This window comes from Gambusia affinis, linkage group LG06, assembly GCF_019740435.1.
Source record: "Gambusia affinis linkage group LG06, SWU_Gaff_1.0, whole genome shotgun sequence".
Classification (NCBI taxonomy): domain Eukaryota; kingdom Metazoa; phylum Chordata; class Actinopteri; order Cyprinodontiformes; family Poeciliidae; genus Gambusia; species Gambusia affinis.
In genome coordinates, this window is record NC_057873.1 from 23,482,554 (window position 1) to 23,503,429 (window position 20,876).

General features: G+C 41.5%; 1 protein-coding gene across 5 annotated transcripts in view; it reads right to left on the minus strand.

The window, feature by feature from the left end:
- Nucleotides 1-20,876, minus strand: part of schip1 (schwannomin interacting protein 1) — a 269,390-nt gene that overhangs the window by 2,780 nt on the left and 245,734 nt on the right. For 4 of the 5 annotated variants that reach the window (XM_044119238.1, XM_044119240.1, XM_044119239.1 and 1 more), the window contains 4 exons: nucleotides 8,788-8,906; nucleotides 7,700-7,817; nucleotides 5,745-5,942; nucleotides 802-925 (listed from right to left, as the gene is read on the minus strand). In XM_044119238.1, the coding sequence (XP_043975173.1) occupies nucleotides 802-925; nucleotides 5,745-5,942; nucleotides 7,700-7,817; nucleotides 8,788-8,906 (559 nt within the window). Of the gene's footprint in view, nucleotides 1-801; nucleotides 926-5,744; nucleotides 5,943-7,699; nucleotides 7,818-8,787; nucleotides 8,907-15,195; nucleotides 15,577-20,876 lie in introns of those variants that run through there. The other variant, XM_044119241.1, reaches the window with a different exon arrangement.

The following is a 20,876-nucleotide window of genomic DNA, read 5'->3' on the forward strand; positions in this document are numbered from 1 at the left end:
TTCCAAGGATACTTTTCTTTTGACGACACGCCTGTTTGCCTCTGTGTTTGATGGGGGTTCTTCTAGTTTTGCAACATTCACAACAACATTCACATTTCTAAGAAAGAATAACTAATCATAGACTAAAAAGATGACGTTCGCTAATTTTTCAAAGCAATGTAAAAAAAAAACATCCAGTGAAAATACCAGAAGTAACTAAATGTCAGGTAGATGCCAGAATGTTACATAGGAATGTATATAATAACACTTTTAGACCTAAAATGTATTTTTATGGTATTTTTTATTACTTTTAACAGTCTGCAGGAACCCCGGGACATTTACCTTACTTTAAACAATGCTTTTAAAAACAAAAACAGTTTGTCAAAAACTGACACATGACACATCAGTGGCATGTGCTCCTCTTCGCATCACTTGTTTTCCCCAGAAAATAAAACAATAAAACGTTGAAGAGGTCTAAAAAGGGAAAAGCTGACTTTGTAGACGAGAACGTTTTTTTTTTTTTTTTTTGTGATTTGGGACTCATGGGGATTTCTGAAAGGGTTTGATGTTAAAATAGTAGATTATTCATCTATGGATACCAGGATCAGTGAGGTATACAGAGCGGTAACAGTAAGTGCTCAGGGGAAGCTGCTGACTGGTACTGTACAGCGTCAAAGTGACTAATATATAGTTGAGAACTTTCACATCTACCGAGGAGGGGCTGGGGGTCAGTGTGTTTGTGCTGGTATTTCCCCCATTTGTCTTCTTGCTCATTTCTGCCAGAGAAAGCAGAGGTCAGCGACTTGTTGTGTGTTCACTTACTTTCAATCTGGGAATGCAGGTCGTTGACTATAACCTGAAGCTGCCCCAGCGTCATGTCCCTCAAGTCGGTGGGTTTCAGGCTTCTTTTCATTAGACACTCACTGATATGAGGCATGTGTGGAAGCTGATGGAAGGGGAAAAAAAATCATTCATTAGGCTTTATGTTTTCTCTTGAAACAATATTTTGTTTAAACCAACTTAATTATTGCAAATATAAAGTTAATGAAATGAAAGCCATAAAAAACTACAGGAGAATAAGTTAAAAGGAGTCTTGTTACATGAATATCGTTAAAGCTGCAGTGTGAGTTTTCTAAAAAAATATGTTTTTACATAATTTTTAAAAATGTCGTCATGTCATGACAGTACAGTGTTAGACAGATAAACTGTGCAAAAAAAAAAAAAAAAAATGGAGCTCCTCCATTTCCTCCTGGTGCTACTATTGTGGTCTGCAGAAATTTAATGCTCCTGGTGAAAAACAACCAGTCAGGAAGAAGGTCTTAGTGCTGCGAATCAATCTCGTGTATGCGCCGCTGAATGGGCTAATGGTGGAGAAACTACTTAGTCTTACAGGGAAATTGTTTATCCACCATCATCGGTGGCTATATGCTTAGCATGGCCAGTGGCTGTGCTAACTAGTTTTGCTATAGCACAACAACATTCACATTTCTAAGAAAGAATAACTAATCATGACGTTAGCTAATTTTTCAAAGCAATGAAAAGATTGCATTCATGGAAGTCTGTGTAGCAGAAAGGAAGTGAGAGAAGCACATATACAAAAGTGATTGATTCTCCTCCGTATTTGTGAATATTGCAGCAGGACCACAGGGAGATTAGCTCCATGTTTTCATAGATTATCTGTCTTATATTATACTATCACAACGTAGCAACTGTTTTAAGAAATATATACATCAAAAAAACCTAATTCTTCATAAAAGTTGCACACTGCAGCTTTAAAGTAAAAGCTGAAAAGAACGATTGTCAGACTATGATGCCTTTTCAATTAATTTCTAGATTTTCTTGAACAGCCTTCTAAGGAAATCTAGGAATTTTCTTAGATAATACTAATGCAAACAGGGTTAAAAGATGAAAATATAACAAAGTAATAGTGGGATAGGCAAACAAACAGAAAGGATTTTTTAAAAAAAATATCTTCATGTAGTATCTTTTATTATTTTTAATATCAAAAATCAATTCCTACAAAACTAAAGGGCTTCTGAACGTGTTTTTTTTTTTTCTGTGTCCAGCGGTATGTTTCGTATTTGCAGTCATCCGCAGAGTGAAAGGACACAAGCGATAAAAATTTACCAAAGCTCTCAGGAACACTCCGGGGAAAAAAACAAACAGTTCCCTTGCGAACCCTGCTGCTCTCACCCAACCCACTGAAATGCTTTATTTCTCTTCCAGCTCCATTCACCTCCAGTGAGGGGGGGGGGGGGGGAAATAGCTCCATCCATCTCCCTTTGTGCACAAGCGCTTCCCCAAACTCTTTCACTTTCACAAATATCGCTAGATTCACTTCTACACAACGCATAACGTAACAGTTTCAGTTTCGGGAAACTGTGGTGACGTCAGGAGAGCTGGCTGTCCAGAGTGAGTGGGATATGTGGAACATGGCGGCGTTAGCGTTGACTCAGCTGTGTTAGTGTTAGTTTCTGTGGTTGGACTAATCATACCGCTGATTGAAAATAACCCTTTCAGAGCTCGATACCACAGGGGTTATACTGAGGAAGTTTGCTCATTTCTGAATGAAGCTGGGTTTATAGAAGAAGTTCTAGTAAAGTGTCTGATACTTTTTTTCTTTCTTCTATTGGTTATATTCTCTCGTTTTCTATCAGTGATTTTTAGTTTTTTTTTTTTTTTTTTTTGTATGTTTAGGAAAACCCAAGATCTCACCACGCAAGCTTATAGTTGACACTCTCGTTATCTGTCACCGAGAAGAAGACAGGGAAATCCAGGCTGGTCGTAATAAAACTGGGAAAATGAAGGTAGTAGACTAGAGGAGAGGGTGATTCCTAAACCTTGTTGTTTGGGTGATGTAAACATCCACAAATTTTCCAGCAGGAATTTTAATTTGACTCAGTCTTTTTTTTTTTTTTCAAAGTGGTTTTTCTCAGATCAACCTGCCACGTGAAAGCATTGATTTAAAAGACCTCTGTTAGAACTATTATGTGTTGTTATCACTCTTATGTTAGTAGTTTTATATTACTATTTTATTTTTTATTTATAGGTTTTAGCTGTCTACTGTGTGTGCGAACCGATGCGGTGTTGAAACTTGTGTCTTCCCACACTTACAGAGTGTCCCTGTAGCATGTTTATCTCTAACAGCAGAATGTTCCCTCGCCCTCGTGAGAAAGAAAACTGTGCACAAGGACAAAACTGGCTTTTCCTTTTTGTTTTTTTGTTTTTATCACTCCCTTCCCTGCTAGTAAAGGACAAACTCTAAGTGAAGGTTTTCAGTTTTCACGGTGAGCAGCTTGTAGAAGTGGTTTGCTGCGTCTTCTCCTTTTGCAAAAGCTTGGTTGGAAACTAGTAAACGTTGTCTGTGGTTCTTTTGTATGTAGGTTGAGAAAATACCTATCAACCCCTACTGCTGCAAAAAAAAAAAAAAAAAAAGAAAGAAAGAGAGAAAAAGAGAGAAAGAGCAGGCAGCTGCAGCTTTAAAACGCCTCAACATTCACCGCGTGATTCGTTCGGATGTGACAGTGATGTCCTCTGACTGCGGAGCACAACTACATCCCCGAACAACCGAACCAGAGCTTTCCGGCGTATGAATTATAGATGGACCCTGCTCTCCTCTGAATAAGTAAATCGGCTCTGGGAAATATTGCATGCCCCGGCGTGACACTGTACGGGTGTGTATGTGGAGTCTTTCGGTGAATGCGCTCCAGAGGAGGAGGCAGATCAAAATGCAGGAAATAAAGGCAAGAGGGGTCGTAGTGACCTTCCCTTCTCTAAATGGGGTGGGACGAAGAGGCAATAAAAGAACTGCAGGACCACTTTGACCGGATGATATTTTACCCAGCGCCCGGGTTAAAGTGTGAGATGAAATGTGTCAATAAAATGTGGCGTCTTAAGGTTGATGTAAAGAGACTGAGTGGCATTTTGAGGAGCTGCAAAATGAACTTGAAAAATCTCACACAAAAATATGTCCGGTCAAAGACTGGATCTGATCAAATACCTCCAGGTGATCTAATCAGCTTAGAATTGTACAATTTCTACAATCAGATGGAAGAAAACATATGCTTTAGAAAACAGATGAATCTTGAATTTGTATGCCCTCTAATGAAAAACATAAAATAAAACATTATGAAAAGTAAAAGCAGCAGTATTTTTTAGGCCTTCATCTGAAACGCTCTCATTCAGATTTAGCACCTTTTAAAAGGGAAGTTTTATTTTATGGGCTAAAGTTGTATGACTGCGTTGAACTTAGGTTTCTAAAGTCTTATGACTAAAGTGAGGTATAACGTTATGTCTTTAAATTATTCATACGGGCTTTGTGTGTAACACTGGCTTCCTTTCTGTTGAGGGTGGCAGAGGGTTGCCAGTTTGAACCCCTGCTTGGTCACCTTGGCCAGGTGGCCAACCTTGCCTGCTGGTGACGGTCATACCAAAGAAAGCCGACTTGCATCTGTCGGTGTGACAGAAGCGATGTGAACAAATGACTGATGAAGAGCTTTGGAGTCCTCTGACTTGATAAAGTCCTGCACTTTATTAAGTGCAGGACCATTAACCATTTTGCAGACCATTAACCATTTGAACCACTGTGAAGGTCTCCTGATGTCTGCAGCTGCAAGTTTGAGATAAACAGAAGACATCTCTCACAGCTGTCTGTTGAGAAGCTCGTCCGTCCAGTTTGTCTTATTATTGACTCTGTCTTGTCCTTTGGGTGCAAAATATGTTTTGAACTCTGTAAGTCAGTTGACATTCTGACTGAGTGTTTTCTGACACACTAGCTATGGTTCACCAATTGTCATGTGAATTTTGAGTCAAGCTTTAAAATGCATCAAAAAAGACAAAAGGAAAATGAAAATTAGATGTTTCCATCTTTGGAAGTGAATCAACCAGGTTGCGAAAAGCGTAATTTTGTCAGATATTGACGTGACGCATGGCTGTAATCAACAAAGTGCAGAGGTTGCAAACTAGCGTGGATCACACGTCTCAGGAAAGTGGAGAGAAGTTTTTCAGAAATGTGCTACTGGCCAAGTTGGACCTGATCTGTCGCGTCAACTAGTTTTGGTGACGTTCCAAGTCGTGACATCGAAGTGAGCTAAACGTTCGTTAAGTTAGGACGTATTTGGCAAATGTGTTTTCATCTTTTATGGAACAAAAGCAATAACCACCTCAAATGAGCGTAAAGATGTATTTGTGAAATTAAGGACGTTTTTTCAAACTTTGCTGTTTCTATCAATCTTTTCTAATACGTTACTCCAAAATGTGCGTAATTTTTTTGTAAGTATGGCTACTGTTTGCTCTCATTTTATGCTAGATTTCTGTTAAACTTTAACAAAATTTTTTCAACAAGACACCTTCCTTTGCAGATGATTGTGAAGTTATATATATAGATTAACATTATAATTAGATTCTATGAGCATTAATTTAATTTTATATACTGTTTTTTGTTTTTATTTGTAATCTTCCATATTTGTGGGGCTGCCAATGGAAATTAGCAAGATGATGAATCTGATATGATGCATTTTTTTCCATTATGCAGAGAGATTAGTGTACTTTGCTATATTTATAATGTATTTTGAGCTATATAAAGCAGTAAGTTAGGCTATATCAAACAAATATCGAAGTGACACCACATATTCCATACATGTAATCTGATTTCGATAAATAGTTTCACACAAATCACTTGTTTTTGTACCATTTTTTTGGAGGCCAGGATCAAAAGACCCATCTTCCCCGTCTCTGTAAAACCTTCTATGTTTTTTGTTACTGACCAGGTCGGCCACTGGCGACTTTTTGCGGTTCTGTTTCTCCACCTCCACCTGCATCTTGGCCATGGGCTTGGCCATCGCCAGGGCTAACTTCGCCTCCGCCTGCAGCTTCTTCTGCCGACTCAAAAAGTCCATGTCCTCCAGGGACTCCGAGTCGTCCTCCGTGGTGTCCCTGTCCGAGTAGGAGGAGCTCTGCTTGGACTGCGGAGGAAAACAGGCGGGAGGGAGGGAAAGCAAAAGTGAAAGAGAAGGTGAACGGGAAGTGAAAGAGTGTGTGGGGAAACATGAGAGAGACAGAGAGAGTGGGACTATAAAGAGAAAAGCTGAAATGTTTGCCGAAATGCGTTCCTGTCATTTGACTGTGTGAAATTATGAACTCGGGTCTAAAAATAATTTCTCAAGCTTCATCAGCTACATGGGGCAGACGGAAAGTGAAGCGAAACCCATGTTTTACAGTCCTTTCAAGCAATTCCCTTTTTAAAATCTCATCTGGTGAACGAGCAACAAAGAATTTCAGCAAGCGTTACCATGAAGCAAGCAGAGTGCCCGTTATAACTCTGAGTCATAGTAAATATCTTACCTATTTCACAGCTTTCGTTCTCACTTTGTCTAAGTTTCTTTTCACACAATCTGATCCTTGCTACTTTCACACTGTCGATGACACTTCAAATCAGTTTTCCTATTTTTGGACTCTGAAAAATAACATCAGAATACAATAGTTGTGAAAGGATTGCACCTTCGACTTTTTCACAGCCATCAGTGGTGAGCACATTTCCACTAATCCACTCGTGCACTAATAGCAGTAGCATTTGCGAACTTTTTTTTTTTTTTTAAAAAAAGCTTAGCGCGTTTAGCTTCCCCTGAATAGATTTTTCCAGGTAAATTGTAAAGCACCAAATAAAGTTTGACGTCTGTGTGGAAGTTTTGGTTAGGCGTTTATATCGACGCTCTTATTTCACAGTGGGTGTTTGCTGTTTTTCCCCAATAACGTTATTTCAAACGAGACATGAAGGAACAAAATGAAACATGATGAACAAGATTTTAACAGAAATTCTAAATATATATGAATTACAGAACATGTAAATTATGATGTGAACATTAAATTGGTGCGTCTGTGTTGTAGTCTTTGAAAGGCAGATATAATTTGAATAGTTTTAGGATTTAAACTTGATTTGAAGGATACTAGAATAGAGTCCTGTGGATAACGGACGTTAAAATCTGGAAATCAAGTTTTTGTTGCTGATGTTTGAGGGTGCGAATTGGACGTTTTACCTAAATTATGCAAATGTTGGCAACATAAAGTATCACTAAGATTGCATTTCTCCACTAGAAATAGCCTTTTTATTAGTCAATATCATTTTTAAATATGTTTTGATGATCAAGTTTGTCACATCCTTCCAGAATATTCTTTTATAACAACAATCCCAAAACAGACACTCCTCAGGTTCTCCGCTCCTGTTGCGGCGCAGCAAACAACATTTATTCTGTACCCAGAATGCATCGCTGTAGAACGACAGAGTAAACAGTTTTAAATCTACTGATGTCCTCCCCTTCTGTCTGACCCAAACCCCACTGTGGTCGATTAAAAAAGTGCAGACCTTACAGGTGAGTGTGAAATTACAGATTTGACTCCTCTGAGGACGAATTACCATGTTGGGTCACTGAGACATGATGGGTAGCAACATGGTTGAATTTGGAGCTTCAGCTAAACACCATGTTGGTCTAATGTTTATGATTAATGGAATAAGGCCTGCACAACTAACTTCTTAGAAAGGAGTCCCCAACCCTGAAAGCCACACATCATTTTTCTTTAACTTCACAATTATACAACCCTTTTCATTCAAGCTATCAAAAGATCCTTTAAACACACTAACGTTTAGGGTGATAATGTTACAATATGTGAAAATGCTTAAAGGCCAGGAGGACTTTTGCGCGGTGCTGTGTGTCGTCGTGTGTACCATGGGGGACAGGGGTGTGTCCAGGCTGGTCTCCGTCTTGCTGTCATCCGCATCGCTGTCCTTGTCGCTGCCGCTGTCATTGACAAAACAGATCTGCAGGTTCATGCCGCTCTGCAGCCTGCAGGGGAACGCAAGGAGAGAGACGAGCAGAGGACGACCCGTGAAATACAAACAGTGTTTGATGAGTTCAGTCTAGTTCTTTGCCCCAATAATAAGAACAGCATTCAGAGTGCTGAGAACATGAGAGAGAGAGAGAGAGAGAAAAAACCCAGAAGCTGCTCCTTTTACTGGACCAATAGTGCAGACTGGTTACAATTAAACAGGACTTGTGTTTTTAATCATCCCTCTTGTTGTCTCCAATGCAGATCGATTCAGGAGGCCCCCAGTAGGTCCGATACAATCCGCTCAGATCCAGAGGCGAGGCGGTGTTGGTGGGGAGGGACGGGTGGCGTTTGTGTCGCGGAAGGGCAGGATATCATTAGGGCGCAGATCCGCCCCGCTGCTGATCAATAATCTGCTTATTCGTTGCAGTAATTACAAGCAGGGGCCGATTGATTACACGGCAAAGATCCATACAGGTCCGCTTAAAACAGGACCCGAGTGGCTGACTGTTGTTTCACAGGACAGCTTCAATTACCTAGACTCCTCTGGGCTCAAATATTTTTGTTATTTCTTCAAAGGCCAGACTAATGTGTCATTTACAGTACGGTCATGAGTTTCCTGTTACTCGTCAACACTAACAAACAGTTGCGAGAAATCCACATGATTCAAAGAGCAAGAAAAAGCCGTGCACAGGAGTGCTTACTGGAGACTGGATTCCAGTAAGGCTCGGTGTCAGAGGTGGCAGCGTTGTGCGTGTGCGTGTGCGTGTGGGTGTGTTCAAGGAAGTGAGAACCACAAAGGCCGATCAGAGTTACTCACGCCGACACCCTCTTTTAGAGTCAACCTTTCCTGATTGATTCTGTTCCTGAAAGTCACGACTGCCAAACCAGAGCCAGTAATTTAATTAAAAATATATAAAACCATGTAGCGTTTTCCAATAATTAATCACGTGGCTGCTGAGCAGAGTAAAACCTCAAAGGTCTCACCGTGAGGACAGGCTGGGTTTGCCGCTCTTGCTGCAGCTGGTGTAGATGCCCGGGCCATCGTCGAAGAAACTGCCCAGGGCCAACTTCTGCCTGATTGACTCCCTCTCATTCTTCTGGGCCTGCAAGAGGACAATATGCATCATTTAAGATCATTGATCTGATGACTGGTAGTCTAGTTTTAAGAACAGAATCTTCAAAAAGAGACAGAATTTAGGAATCATGCCCAGTACTTTAAAATCTATTCTGCCTGAATGAACACACTGTTATCCTAAGTATTTTCTTCCAGAACAAATAACTTCTGTGAGCACTTTAAGCAAAGCAGCCTTATCTAAATTTGCAGTAAAGGGTTCAACGTCAAAGTGATACAAAGTGTGGAGCCAGCTGAAGAAATTAAAAAAAGGGAAAGGTGCATTTTATTCCTTCAGTTGACCACCAGGTGGGGCTGTTGTTTTACTAAACTGCAATGAGAAAAACGAGCTTCCCCACATGATGAGATCCACATATGACAGAGCAAAAGCATTTCATGTCTTCATTAAAGCTGCAAAAATCCCAGAACTTCTGCTGCCTTGTCAAAAACAACAATCATTAAGCTTCGGTTTTGTGTTTAGCGTCATAGTTCTTTAGTCTTAGACAGATGTAAGAAGATCATGAGTAAGCAAGCTGGCATTAAGGTTGTGCAAACAAACTCCTGTTTCAGGCAAACTAGAAATAAATATCTACCTGACACGACAGAAAAAGGTGGTAAGCAACTGCAGCAAAGGATTGAGAGTAACATGAACTTAGTATACAATCAGATTGGTTACATTCATAAGTTTGTCAATTTTTTATTTTTTTTTTACATTTTCTGGTTCTATTTATTAAAGTGCACATTATGCACATTAAATGTTGGCATTGAAAGTCGATGTAAATTTCCGGGATTTTTTTTTAGTTGCTCTAAAGCCAAGATGGCGCTGCACTGCCCAACCGGCCGTCTGTCCCGCCTGCTTGGATTATTATTTGCCGCTGCCCTGCCTTGAATCTGCTGCCAAGATGCGTCCGCTCTGCTGGAGTGTCTGTGTGAGCGGTGCAGATCATTCAGCAAACTCTGCACGAAACGAATGTGACGCCCAGGCTAAAGGTGTACGACGATGTTTCCACTTTTAAAAGGAAGAAGCTTCCACAAAACTTTAGTTGTTGACATCAGAACAACCAACGGCAAACCAGTAATACTGGCTGGTCTGAAGTCTTTCTGATGAGATGCAACAGGAAGTGACAGAAGTTTTGTATGGAACACGTGGTATCACAGTGTTGACCCTACCCCACCTGTTGCTGAGCACACTGCCAGATGGATAGTAGAAAGAAAGCGCCCATCTTTGAGCCCTTCTTTACAAAAAAAAAGCAGCAGGTGTATAGTTATGGTGTGAAAACATAACGAGAGCCACCGTTTGAGAATCTCAAACCAACCCACGCCTCACCCAGGACTTGTGTTTGTCTGATATGCTGTCACCATAGTGACAAAGATTACGAGCTGTTCCTTATATCTTTTCCTCACCTTCCAGTTCTTTATGATTCAGTCACATCTGTTGTCTCAGCAACTGACTCATCATCACACCCAGTTTCCCCCCCCCGCGTCCCCCCCCCACCAGCCTATGTCGGCATCAAACCATCATTCTGCTCATCAAGTTGTTTATCACACCTTTTTCCTTTCTCCCACCCCGTCCCTCAGCTCCTTCCCTCCATCCTCGTTGTTTACCTCTCCTGACAAATGAACGCAGCCGTTGTCAGACGGTTCCATCTCCAAGGACAGAATTACCATAATCCCACTCCACAAGAGAGTCGAAAACACACTCTCGGCACACACACACACACCGCTGGATCGAAGAGTGGACCTGACCGCTGCTGCTCCTTTGTGTTTCCGTATAAAAAATTGCCCGGCTGATAAAGATGAACCTCCTGGAAGGTTACCAGTGGTTTGCCTCGGAGGCCCAACAAAGGCCTGCATGGTGAAGCGCAGGTCAAACACTGGCTGATTCACTTCCGTCTCAAGTCGACAACTGGAAAGCTAACGGTGTCTGTGCTGAACAGCGGCTTCGAGCAAAGCTGAAATCTGGAAGAGAAACATTCGCTCAGTCTTTCTGGGCTTTCCGTTACGTTCATAAATAAGGGTAGAGAGAAAACCAAAAGGAAGCCTGGCTTGATTAAAACTTTACAAACAACCCTTTACGCTAAGAGGTTTGACATGAAATAAAAAAAAACAAAGTTTAAACGCGGGATTCAGTATAAATAGGAACATTTTAACCGATACGAATAACAGATATTAATGTTGCTGTTATTGCCGACAACCAGTATTTGCCTGTGTTGTACATTTAAATTACTACTCCTTCAACATTATACAATGACCACCCTGCTGACATTGTTTCACTGCTTCAGTTAAATATCCCACAATCCTTCACTGTCACGTGACCCATCCAGTTCCCTTCCCCTCCAGAAACAAAAATGGCAACAAATACGTTTTAAATAATGTTCTCCAGGTTTTGACTTTGGGTTTAAATGTGAACAGTCAGAAAAAAGTGAACTCTTTTTCCTTTACAATAAATAAATAAAAAAAGACTCATTATCCAGTTTGAGCAGAAATGATTCCAAAAGGTGTTTTTAGTTGCTTGGAAAATGCCTGTGATCCATTATATTTACATTTTCAAGATGCATGTGGGAGACGAGAATGCGAGAAAGAATGAGCGACAACCCCAACCGCCTCCCTTGGCTTCCCGGCCTCTGGCACCACAGCCATCCAAATTAGATCGCGAGGGACAAAAGTGGGCTAATTTGTGTTTTTCCTCAAGTTCACAAAGCAATTTCCTGTGCTGAAAAAAAAACACCTCACTGACAAAGACAGTTTCCCCACCCCACAAACATCCAGCCACAGGCCCGGATTCAGGCTTGGCGCAGGATGACACGGTGCTCGTTTCAAGGCCGTCGAATCTTCTCTCAAAATCTGTATTGGAAACGTGGGATGAATTGAAACATTTGTTCCCTTCCCCCCCAAAAAAAGAAGAGCAGCCTCCTTCAGTGCACAAAAACCACTAGATTTACAATCCTTGATCATCAGGTTATTAACTCGGGTTAATTGTATCTGGATATGTAAAAATGTCTCTCCTTTTCTTATTTTCTTCTTACAATTTCCAAATTCTTCATTGACACATTTTCATTTGACTTCTTTTTATATTTTTCATAACATTCCTTACGAAATACTCTTCCTGTTTCCTGCACAATGGGGGCTTTTCAGCCGCTGAAATCTAACTCTAACAGTGGAGTCCTAGGACAAGAGCCCACTGTTAACACACACACACGCCCACACACCCACACACACGCCGACACACGCACACACACACACACACACGCGCACACGCACGCACACGCCCACACACACACACACACACACACACACACACACACACACGCACACACACACAGCACAAATACCAGGTTATTTAAGCTCACAAATGGCTTTTAAAGTATAGGGTTAGGGTTAGGCATGAAACCTTTCAACCATTTCAAAAGGGAAATATAAAATACCATAGGTATTTTGTTCCATATAACACAGTAGGAGTGGAACAGGTAAACCTTTTATGGATGCAAACTCAACTAAAAACCCACCTGTTTAGGATTGTATTTGAAACGTAATCAATTTCACATTTACTGACGGAACCTGACTTAATGTCGTGTTTTGATTCTTGATTTCTATGTTGCATTGTGTTTCTGTGTTTGATTTGATGGAAAGCACTTTGCTGCTGAAATGTGCTAAACAAATAAAATCTGATTGATTTGATTGATAAAAATACCTTTAATATGGTGATATTTCAAAACCTTGGGTTTATGGTACTTTTTCAAAACCGTTTTGAGAATCAGTGATTGTCAGAATTCACTTTGATGAATGTTTGCATGTATTTGTCTTGGCATGGAGTTGCAAATAAAAGCAGTGGTAGAAATACCTTGCTCACATGTTTCTCCAGCTGTAACAGAAAGATGTCGCAGAGATCTCAGCGTTAAAGACTGGAGGTCACGATCTCTTTAGTTTGAGTGCTATGACTGTGTGGGAATAATCTGGACGTTCTGCAGATGCTTTCAAGGGGCTGCATTTGAAGAAATACACATTCATGGATGTATCATCCAAGGCCGTAGCATTAAAGGAGAGAGAATAAAAAACTCCCTTCCTGTGAGATCCTTAGGAATAGAAACAGGAGGAGCCTGCAGCAGGTGTGGTTCAGTTCCCCGTTCAGCCTTGAACACATTCAAGGTGTCACACAAACATTTCAAAACAACAAACTGTGAAAAACGTCATGAATAATTCAACTAGTTTTCTCCCTCACAGTATTTTTTTGTTTTTAAAAAGGGTAATTACCGAACAATATTCATAAAACAATACACACTTAAAGCGGAGACGCCAGCACTTCTGCTCAGCCTATCTGTGTGCGTGTCTCTCCCCGCTCTTGTTATCTGAGACCTGTCTTTCTACGCTGCACAGCATTCCATCCCAGATAAGGGACCCAACCTTTGGCCCCCTCTTCCAGTTCAGCTGCAGGTCAGTGCAAGACTGCTCCTGTCACTCAGCTCGGAAAAGAACAACTCCCTGAATGGTGGCGTGGGGGAGCAGTGGGGGTGGGGATGTTAGCAGAAAAGAAGCATGAACCGGGTCTAGACATGACAATGGGTCTGTGAGTCACATGTGGGGTTTCTATCCAGGAGACAGTTCAGGGGAAAGACTGAGCAAAGGAATGCTGCTTTGTTTCTCCTAAGAAAAGGGGAGATTAAGGAATAAAAGCCCGGTTACTCACAGGGTTGTGTCATACTGCTGGGCCAATTATGCAAACTCGTTAATGCCCATATTTTAGTCTTGGCTGCACTACTCGTGATATATTTTAACAATTTGGTCAAATATTCTGTGACTGCCATCAACAACAGGCGAGTCCAACTCCAGTCTACACCTGTCAGAGTTCAGCGTGCTTCTGATCCGACACGTCGTCAAGTTTTTGCGATAATCTCTAAGACTCCAATCAAAAACGTCCGATGCTGTGCCAGTAGGTGGCGACAGTGGCGTCTATAACAACATCAACGTCCAAAACGAAGCGGTCTGGAGGAGGATGTTTTTGGGCCTGACTAATGCTTCCCATTTTGCTTTCAACCACAAACTTTTTCAGCTTGCAATCAGAGTCGGGACAGAGCCAAATACGAAGACAACAATGTGCGACGGTGACCTCGGCATCATTATTTAAAAAAAAAAATCTTTGTATTTTCAATAAACACTGATAAGGCGCAAACCGACTACTTGTAAAGCTCAGTTTTTCCCACATCAAAAACAGTTTGTATGTGAGTAAGAAGCACAAGCACAGCAGAAAATCCCATTTTTGTAAACCACAAAACACAACAAACCATTAAAGCATTCAATCTGGAGCTGACCTTGGTAGTTCAGGTTAGCATAAAAAATTGAAAGCCATAACCACTGTCAGAGTTTTGAAGCTTAATAATTACAAAAACAAGCTATGATCTCTAGATGACACAGATATTCCACCAGGGTTTAAAAACCTGTAGTTAAAGAACAACAACAATGCTTTTCCTGTGGTTCAAAGTCATTTTAGGACTAGACGAAATAAAACAAATTAGCTCATTTTACTCGTTTTTCTTTGAAAACTTCCCGTCAATTCAATAAAAATGTTCCTTTTTACTCACGATGATCTCACTGTGAGAATCTAAAACTGGCATAATGCAGTGGGAGTAAATAGAAATGCTCAACTTTCTCTTAGCTGGAAGCACAACATTTTTGACGGCTTGCAATCAATGTGAGGTTGTTAGGGAGATTGTCCAATTGGATCAAACTATCATGTTAAACTATGGTCCTGATTTGGGACTTTTTCGACTGATGTTGATCAATATCCCAGAGACCTGAACTCCTGATTTTCTGTTCAGCTGCTACAGCAACATTCAGAGCAAGTTAATTAGCATGTAGCCAATTAGCACACCAATAAACAAAGTAATGCTCTGGCTAAGTTCAAACCACACTGCCATACTTCTTTATCATTAGTATTTAGAGCTAAAGGAATAAAATAAGTGAAATTCACAAACATTACTGAAGCAGAAGGAGATTTGGGAGACTGTCTGTTTCTTTAAAGGAGATTCTAGAAACATCCAGTGATGATGTTTATGTTTCGATGTGGAATACTGTGATGTAAATGTGTCTTCAAAGTTACACTAAGACTAAACACAATTCTCCTAAATAAAATAAAAACTAAGTTTCTAGGAGCAGCTTCTAGAAAGTCCAAGAATGCTGTTTGAAAGTTGTTAATCCCTGTTAAACAAATCCTAATCCTTTCAGTTATTGATGAGCATCTGATTCATAATTATTGAACACGATCCAAAGCAAACCCGTTCCTTTACCTCCTTGTAGTCGTCACTGAGGTAGATGACGGACGCCTGGCTGATGACATCGTCTCCACCGTCCATTTTATCCGGCGCCTTCCTCCCTCACCTCATCCCTTCATTCCTTCCCTTCCCTCCCCAAACGCAGGTTGGATTCCTTCAGACCGGCTCCAGATTTTTAGCCCAGAAGGTGTGCTACTAGTATCCCACAAGAATCAAAACTGAAGCCAGAAACTTTTCTCCTCTCCCTGATGCCTTCTCCTCTGGCATGTTGTTCCTCTTTCCTCTCCACTCTCTGACTGCTCCACTCAACCTTTTCTTGAGGGACTGGGAAGGCGAAGGTAAGGCCCCGCTGGACCCTCCCTACCTTCCACCCTCTGCTCGGTGTCTGGCCTCTCACAGTCCAGAGACAGACAGAGAGGAGGAGAAACTCACACGCTAGTGGGCTTTTTTTTTCTCTCTCTCTGTCCCTGACGTGGGGACAGCAGCTGGAAAAAGAGACACTTCAGCGATGGGCTCTAGATGGCAACCGTGTGTTTATAAGTGCATGCCTCCTGTAAACCTTTCTGAGACACGAACCTCTTGCTATCTGAGCCAACCCAGGCTCCTAAGACTTGTATCCGTAGGAGCAAGTAAGCCTCCATATTTGAGGCAAAATGAATGCAAAATTGTGTGAGCATGCAACAGAGAGGATAGTGTGCTCCCTTCCTGCCGAGGTAAAAATAGAGCCTCGTCTGGACTCCAAAGCCAACAGCCCCACAGCTCCGGCCAGCTAAATAAACCCTGACTGAGCACAATGGACCATTAGTCTGGCACACACACACACACACACCGTCACTCTTTCTCTTTCTCCCTCACACACAAGGGGATTGCTTGTGGTCTGTATCAGAGACGTATTCTCAGTCCGAGCTCTCCATGGTGTGTGCTGACCTCACCTTTGTAAAAAAATGTGAGCGACCTGTGACTCACGTATTCGCCGCAGCCGCCCAGACGGAAAATGATAACATATGGCCGCAGATTCAGAAATCACACTATGTCAACAGGTTACACTGACCAAAAAAAAAGAAAAAGAAAAAAGGGAGGCATGATAAGGAAACGGGAAACTATAATCGAGGGGAAGTAAAAGTAAGAGGAGTAATTCACATGCAGTTAAACAGGGTATGTAAATGTTTAATGTGTCCTAATTAGGCTGAGAATTAACTCTGTTCTGCAATTTAATTACTTTTATTATGTGGGATTGTAAAATGTATATTTAAACAGCAGCTTACAAGCCTTTTTTTAACCAATAAACTTAATCCATCCTAACAGAGTCGTCCGTACTGAGTGGAGATGCATCCAGAGACAAGAGTTGATCGATTTTCTCTTCATCACATCTGATCAGTAAGAAAGAATTCAAATCCTGAAAAATCGTGTTCTTTCCTGTCCATTGAATGCATCCAAACTAAGATCTCACACCAGCTGCAGAGCAGAAGACCTTCAGCTGCTCTGACTGTTGATGAACCCGTGGCAAACTAAAATATCAGGTATGGAAAAAGAAACGTCAGTCTCAGAACCTTAATCCTTCCAGGTTCTGGAGATTTATTTATTTATTTTTTTACTTAATTAGAAAGAGGAAAACTGACATGAAGCCAAGTTCGTCAGATAAAAGGAAGGCGGACATTTCAACCTGTGCCTGTTATGAATCATGCTGGTTTGCAAATGTCAGCAGAGTTAAGGTAGGAGTTTACGGGGCTAGAAAGTAATATTTTGAATGCTTTTATTTCTGGGTCTTGTGATATCAAGAGTTTGCTGGAATTCATATCGGAAAGACAGACTTTAAGAAAATCAAGAGATTGGAAATAGTTTAGAAAACTCACATCAGTGCTTTTCTATTCTAATCGGTCGGCTCAAACAAAATGCACAAAGTAACCGAGTTTAATCAGAGCAATGCCTTTTTTAATTCTCATTTTCCACATCTGGCTGCTACGCTTTCATTAATAGTGAATCATACAAAAAAGTAGGGTCCCTCATGGAGATCTTGGATAAGAAATGAACCAGAGAGAAAAGAAGAAAAGTGGGGCAAAAAGGGGGATAAGAAGACAGAGAAAAGAACGAACAAAGCTGTCACTGAAATAGACAAACATGACTCACTTTAGTATTTTTCTTTCCGAGACACAAAGGATGACTAATATTTGAGAAAGGGGGACTCAAAACATAACAAACCCAGGGGAAGCATTTGTCTGCAAACGTCGAAAACGCCCTCCCTAAAAAAAACAAAAACACGAGTATGAGTGACAAACAGAAAATCTTTTTGAATTGATGTAATTAAATGCCGACTTCCTGGGATGATGGGTAGAATCTGGTTAAATGTCTCCCTGCTGTCTGAATTTGCCCCAGACAACTGATGATCCAGATGACACACACACACACACACGCACACACACACACACACACACCCATGAAATCAGTGTTTTTCTGCCAGTGCGAGCTGCCTGGGTGGGGCAGGATCATCCCCACCCGATTTTCTGCTTCATTACTGAGGCTGACTTCACGGTGAAGATGAAGTCACCACTGATACAAAGGAGGCTCGAAAGGAAGAAGTTCTCCGTGCACACGCGTCGGCGGGGCGTGACGGGAATCTTCAAGCAGATGCCGACCGGACACGAGCCTCAACAGGACCGCAAGTCAAGGCCACGTTTCCATGATGGCCTGACTGTTGGGTCAGCTGAGAGAGACGGGGAATCAAAGTAAGTTCACAAACAGAATGGCTTATTGTTCCAAGTGAACAGAGGGCGACTGTGGGAGACGGTTCCTGGCACCCCCTGTAAGCCTCCGATCCAAGGCTGGTGGCGTTATTAGTGCGCCTTTGTGTTCGTCTGCGGCTATATTTGAGAGAACGAGATTAGCTTCCAGAATGAGGATATTTTGGTTTTCCTTTCTGACACATTTTCTAAAGCATAGCCGAAGGTTAGCTGTACCAATGTGAGGATATCAGTCAAACCACACCAAACCTGTCCCTCTGTTTTCGCACGCAAGCTGCTAGCTGTCGGCATTCTGCTTCTGAGCGTCTGTACGCCTGGCTCAAATGTACGAAAGGAAAAGCAGAGACTCTTGAATGCTTCTTCTTCGTTTAGCAGGAGAAGGGAGAGAACTGGGGCTGCAGTCCAAGCAGTCTGGCGAGAGTTTCTCCATGGTGATGCTTCGTGTTTCAAACAAATTGGGCTGTGAAAGGAGCACAGGGTGGCGCATCGGGAAGGCCTCTAACTCACACAGAGGCCCGTGTTTGAAGGGGACGCCTGCAAATAATGTAATATTAGCACAGAGAAGATATGCTGAATGGTGAAACAAAGTCCTTCGTCACACTGCACTAAAATAAGAAACAACCGTGGACTTTCAAGAAAGCAATGCTTTCCAGTCTTGAGCACGTAAACAGGACATGTGGCTGGAGAGTGAAATATAAAAAGTGTCAAGAAATGTGAGCATCTATTGTTCAAATTTGTTGAGTTTAGGAGAATTTCTAATCAACCATTGAAATCAACAGAACTATATCAAGTATTTCAGGTTAGATTCATGCTGACAGAGCCCATCTCTCGTGAAGCAGCTCGGTCTCATAAACAGACTTTTCTCTGCTTTGCTGCAGACAATGTCTACAGGCGTCGCCATGTTGAAATCCCGACTTTTTAACTTGAGAGAAATCCAAATCCATGTTTCCAATTATGACTCCCCAGGTAAATGAAATGCAGCATCAGCTGATTGAAGAAAGACGACTGAACGTTAATCTGGACCCTAAAACACGGGCCGGCATGGGGTCAAAAGGCAATACTCTTATTAAGGTGAAACGGTTTTAAAACATGGGGTTGGGACATCAGGGATGAAGGGTGTTCAGAAAATGGATGGATGGGTTTTAAAACAACAGGCAGTTTGTTGGTGAGGATGTCAATTACAAGCTAGCTACCTGAGCTAACCAGCGAATATCACCTTGTACAGACTCCAAGTGCTACTCTACGAAGAGTAGAACAGCAAAAAGATATTTGGTGTAACAAGAACTTAAAAACTTTACATTTAACAGCTGTTTATTCTTATTTACTATGTATTAAAACCCAAGCAAGCATAAATAAATGCTACAGACAACAGGATAATAACAACCATGCTAACATTTTATTTTTGTTGCATTGGGAATAATTCTTGCTCTGCTCTTTTAAGTAAAACTCCAAATCAATTAACTTAGAAATTATTAATCTCATAATGAAATAGGGCTCAAGACTATATTCGATGTAAAGTCACCCAAAGGTAAGATATATAAGAAACTTTACATACAAGTCTTTAAGCATATAAACGTGCTCTGTTCTTCAAACGTGATTTTCCAGTGGAACATGCTGCATCTTCTGCTTCTCTTAGTTGTTCGTTACGCTAAACGTCAATTAGACTTACACTGGAAAACTCTCTCAGCCCTGTCCATCACACTGTATGAGCTTGTCAACATAAACAAAACATAACAAGAGAGAAAGACCCGATGACATGCATGATTCGGCGTTCCCTGAGTGCCTACAGACTCTGCGTGCTGTCAGGACCACACCAGCCTGCGAGGACACACTGTGGCCAAACGTAAATCTCTCCATCAGCGTTCACACCCCTGGCGCTGCTGCAGCTGCTGACAGTAATACAGCTCTGTGAGGCTTGGAGATTTTTTTCCATGAGAGTGAGAAAACAAGATTGTAGACCGAGATGTCAGACCCCATAGCAACCTACTTTATTGCCCACTTAAATGCTTAATTAAGTGAAGTAGATCTGTTATTTTCATGTTCTGATGATGAATTTCTAGTTTATTTTTAGAACTTTTTTTAGAGGCAAGAGTTTAGATTTATGGCCCTAGTCTGACTGAAATTCAAGCTGGGCCTGAAGCAGTGGAGATTGGACCAATCACACGTCCCCAGAAAAGTTGCACTTGACTCACCCTGTGGTTACAAGAAGTGACAAAATGGAGCTGTAAGATGTTAAACAAAAGCTTAAAACGAGAGAAGTCACACTGCTTAAATAAACAGTGGTCTAAAAATAAAAGCAGCAAAGTCAATTCAGATAATATGTTGGGTTTACTTTGGGCTCGGGCTTATAATTAAAGTTAGTCGGGTCAGGTTGGGCTCTGACACAAAGTCTACGAGCGTGGGCGGATTTGTTAGGCCAGATCTGAACTCTACTAGGCCAATATTGAACAATGAATAAACAGGAAATAGGGAGGAGAAAGAAGGGGAAGCAGGAAATGGCCTGAGATAGGAAGTCGAACCAGGACGACTGCATCGAGAACTACAGCCTCTACCAACTGAGCCACCCAATGACTCAGTTTCTACTTATTCCAGCAAAATCGATGGAGACTTTTAAGAAACTATGAGTCAGACCGATGCTTCAGTGGCACATAATCACCAACTCTTTCAGACACCGAGTGCCTTAAAATACCGTGAGGCGCCTGAAGAAACGGGAATATTCTGAGTTATTTTGCCTTTTCTTTGCTCTTTTCTTCAAAGCATCAAAGGCTATGGAGAAACAAATGTAGAACCACGCCTTATTTAAATCAGGACGGGAAGAAACAGTGCGGAGACTCAGAGCGGAGACTCCCTTCAGACGTGGGCCGTCCCAGGAGACCCCCGGAGAAGAAAACAGCTACAACACCTTCTCCGACCTCCTTCATTCAACACTTTATCTAATTACATCTTGACCATTGTAGC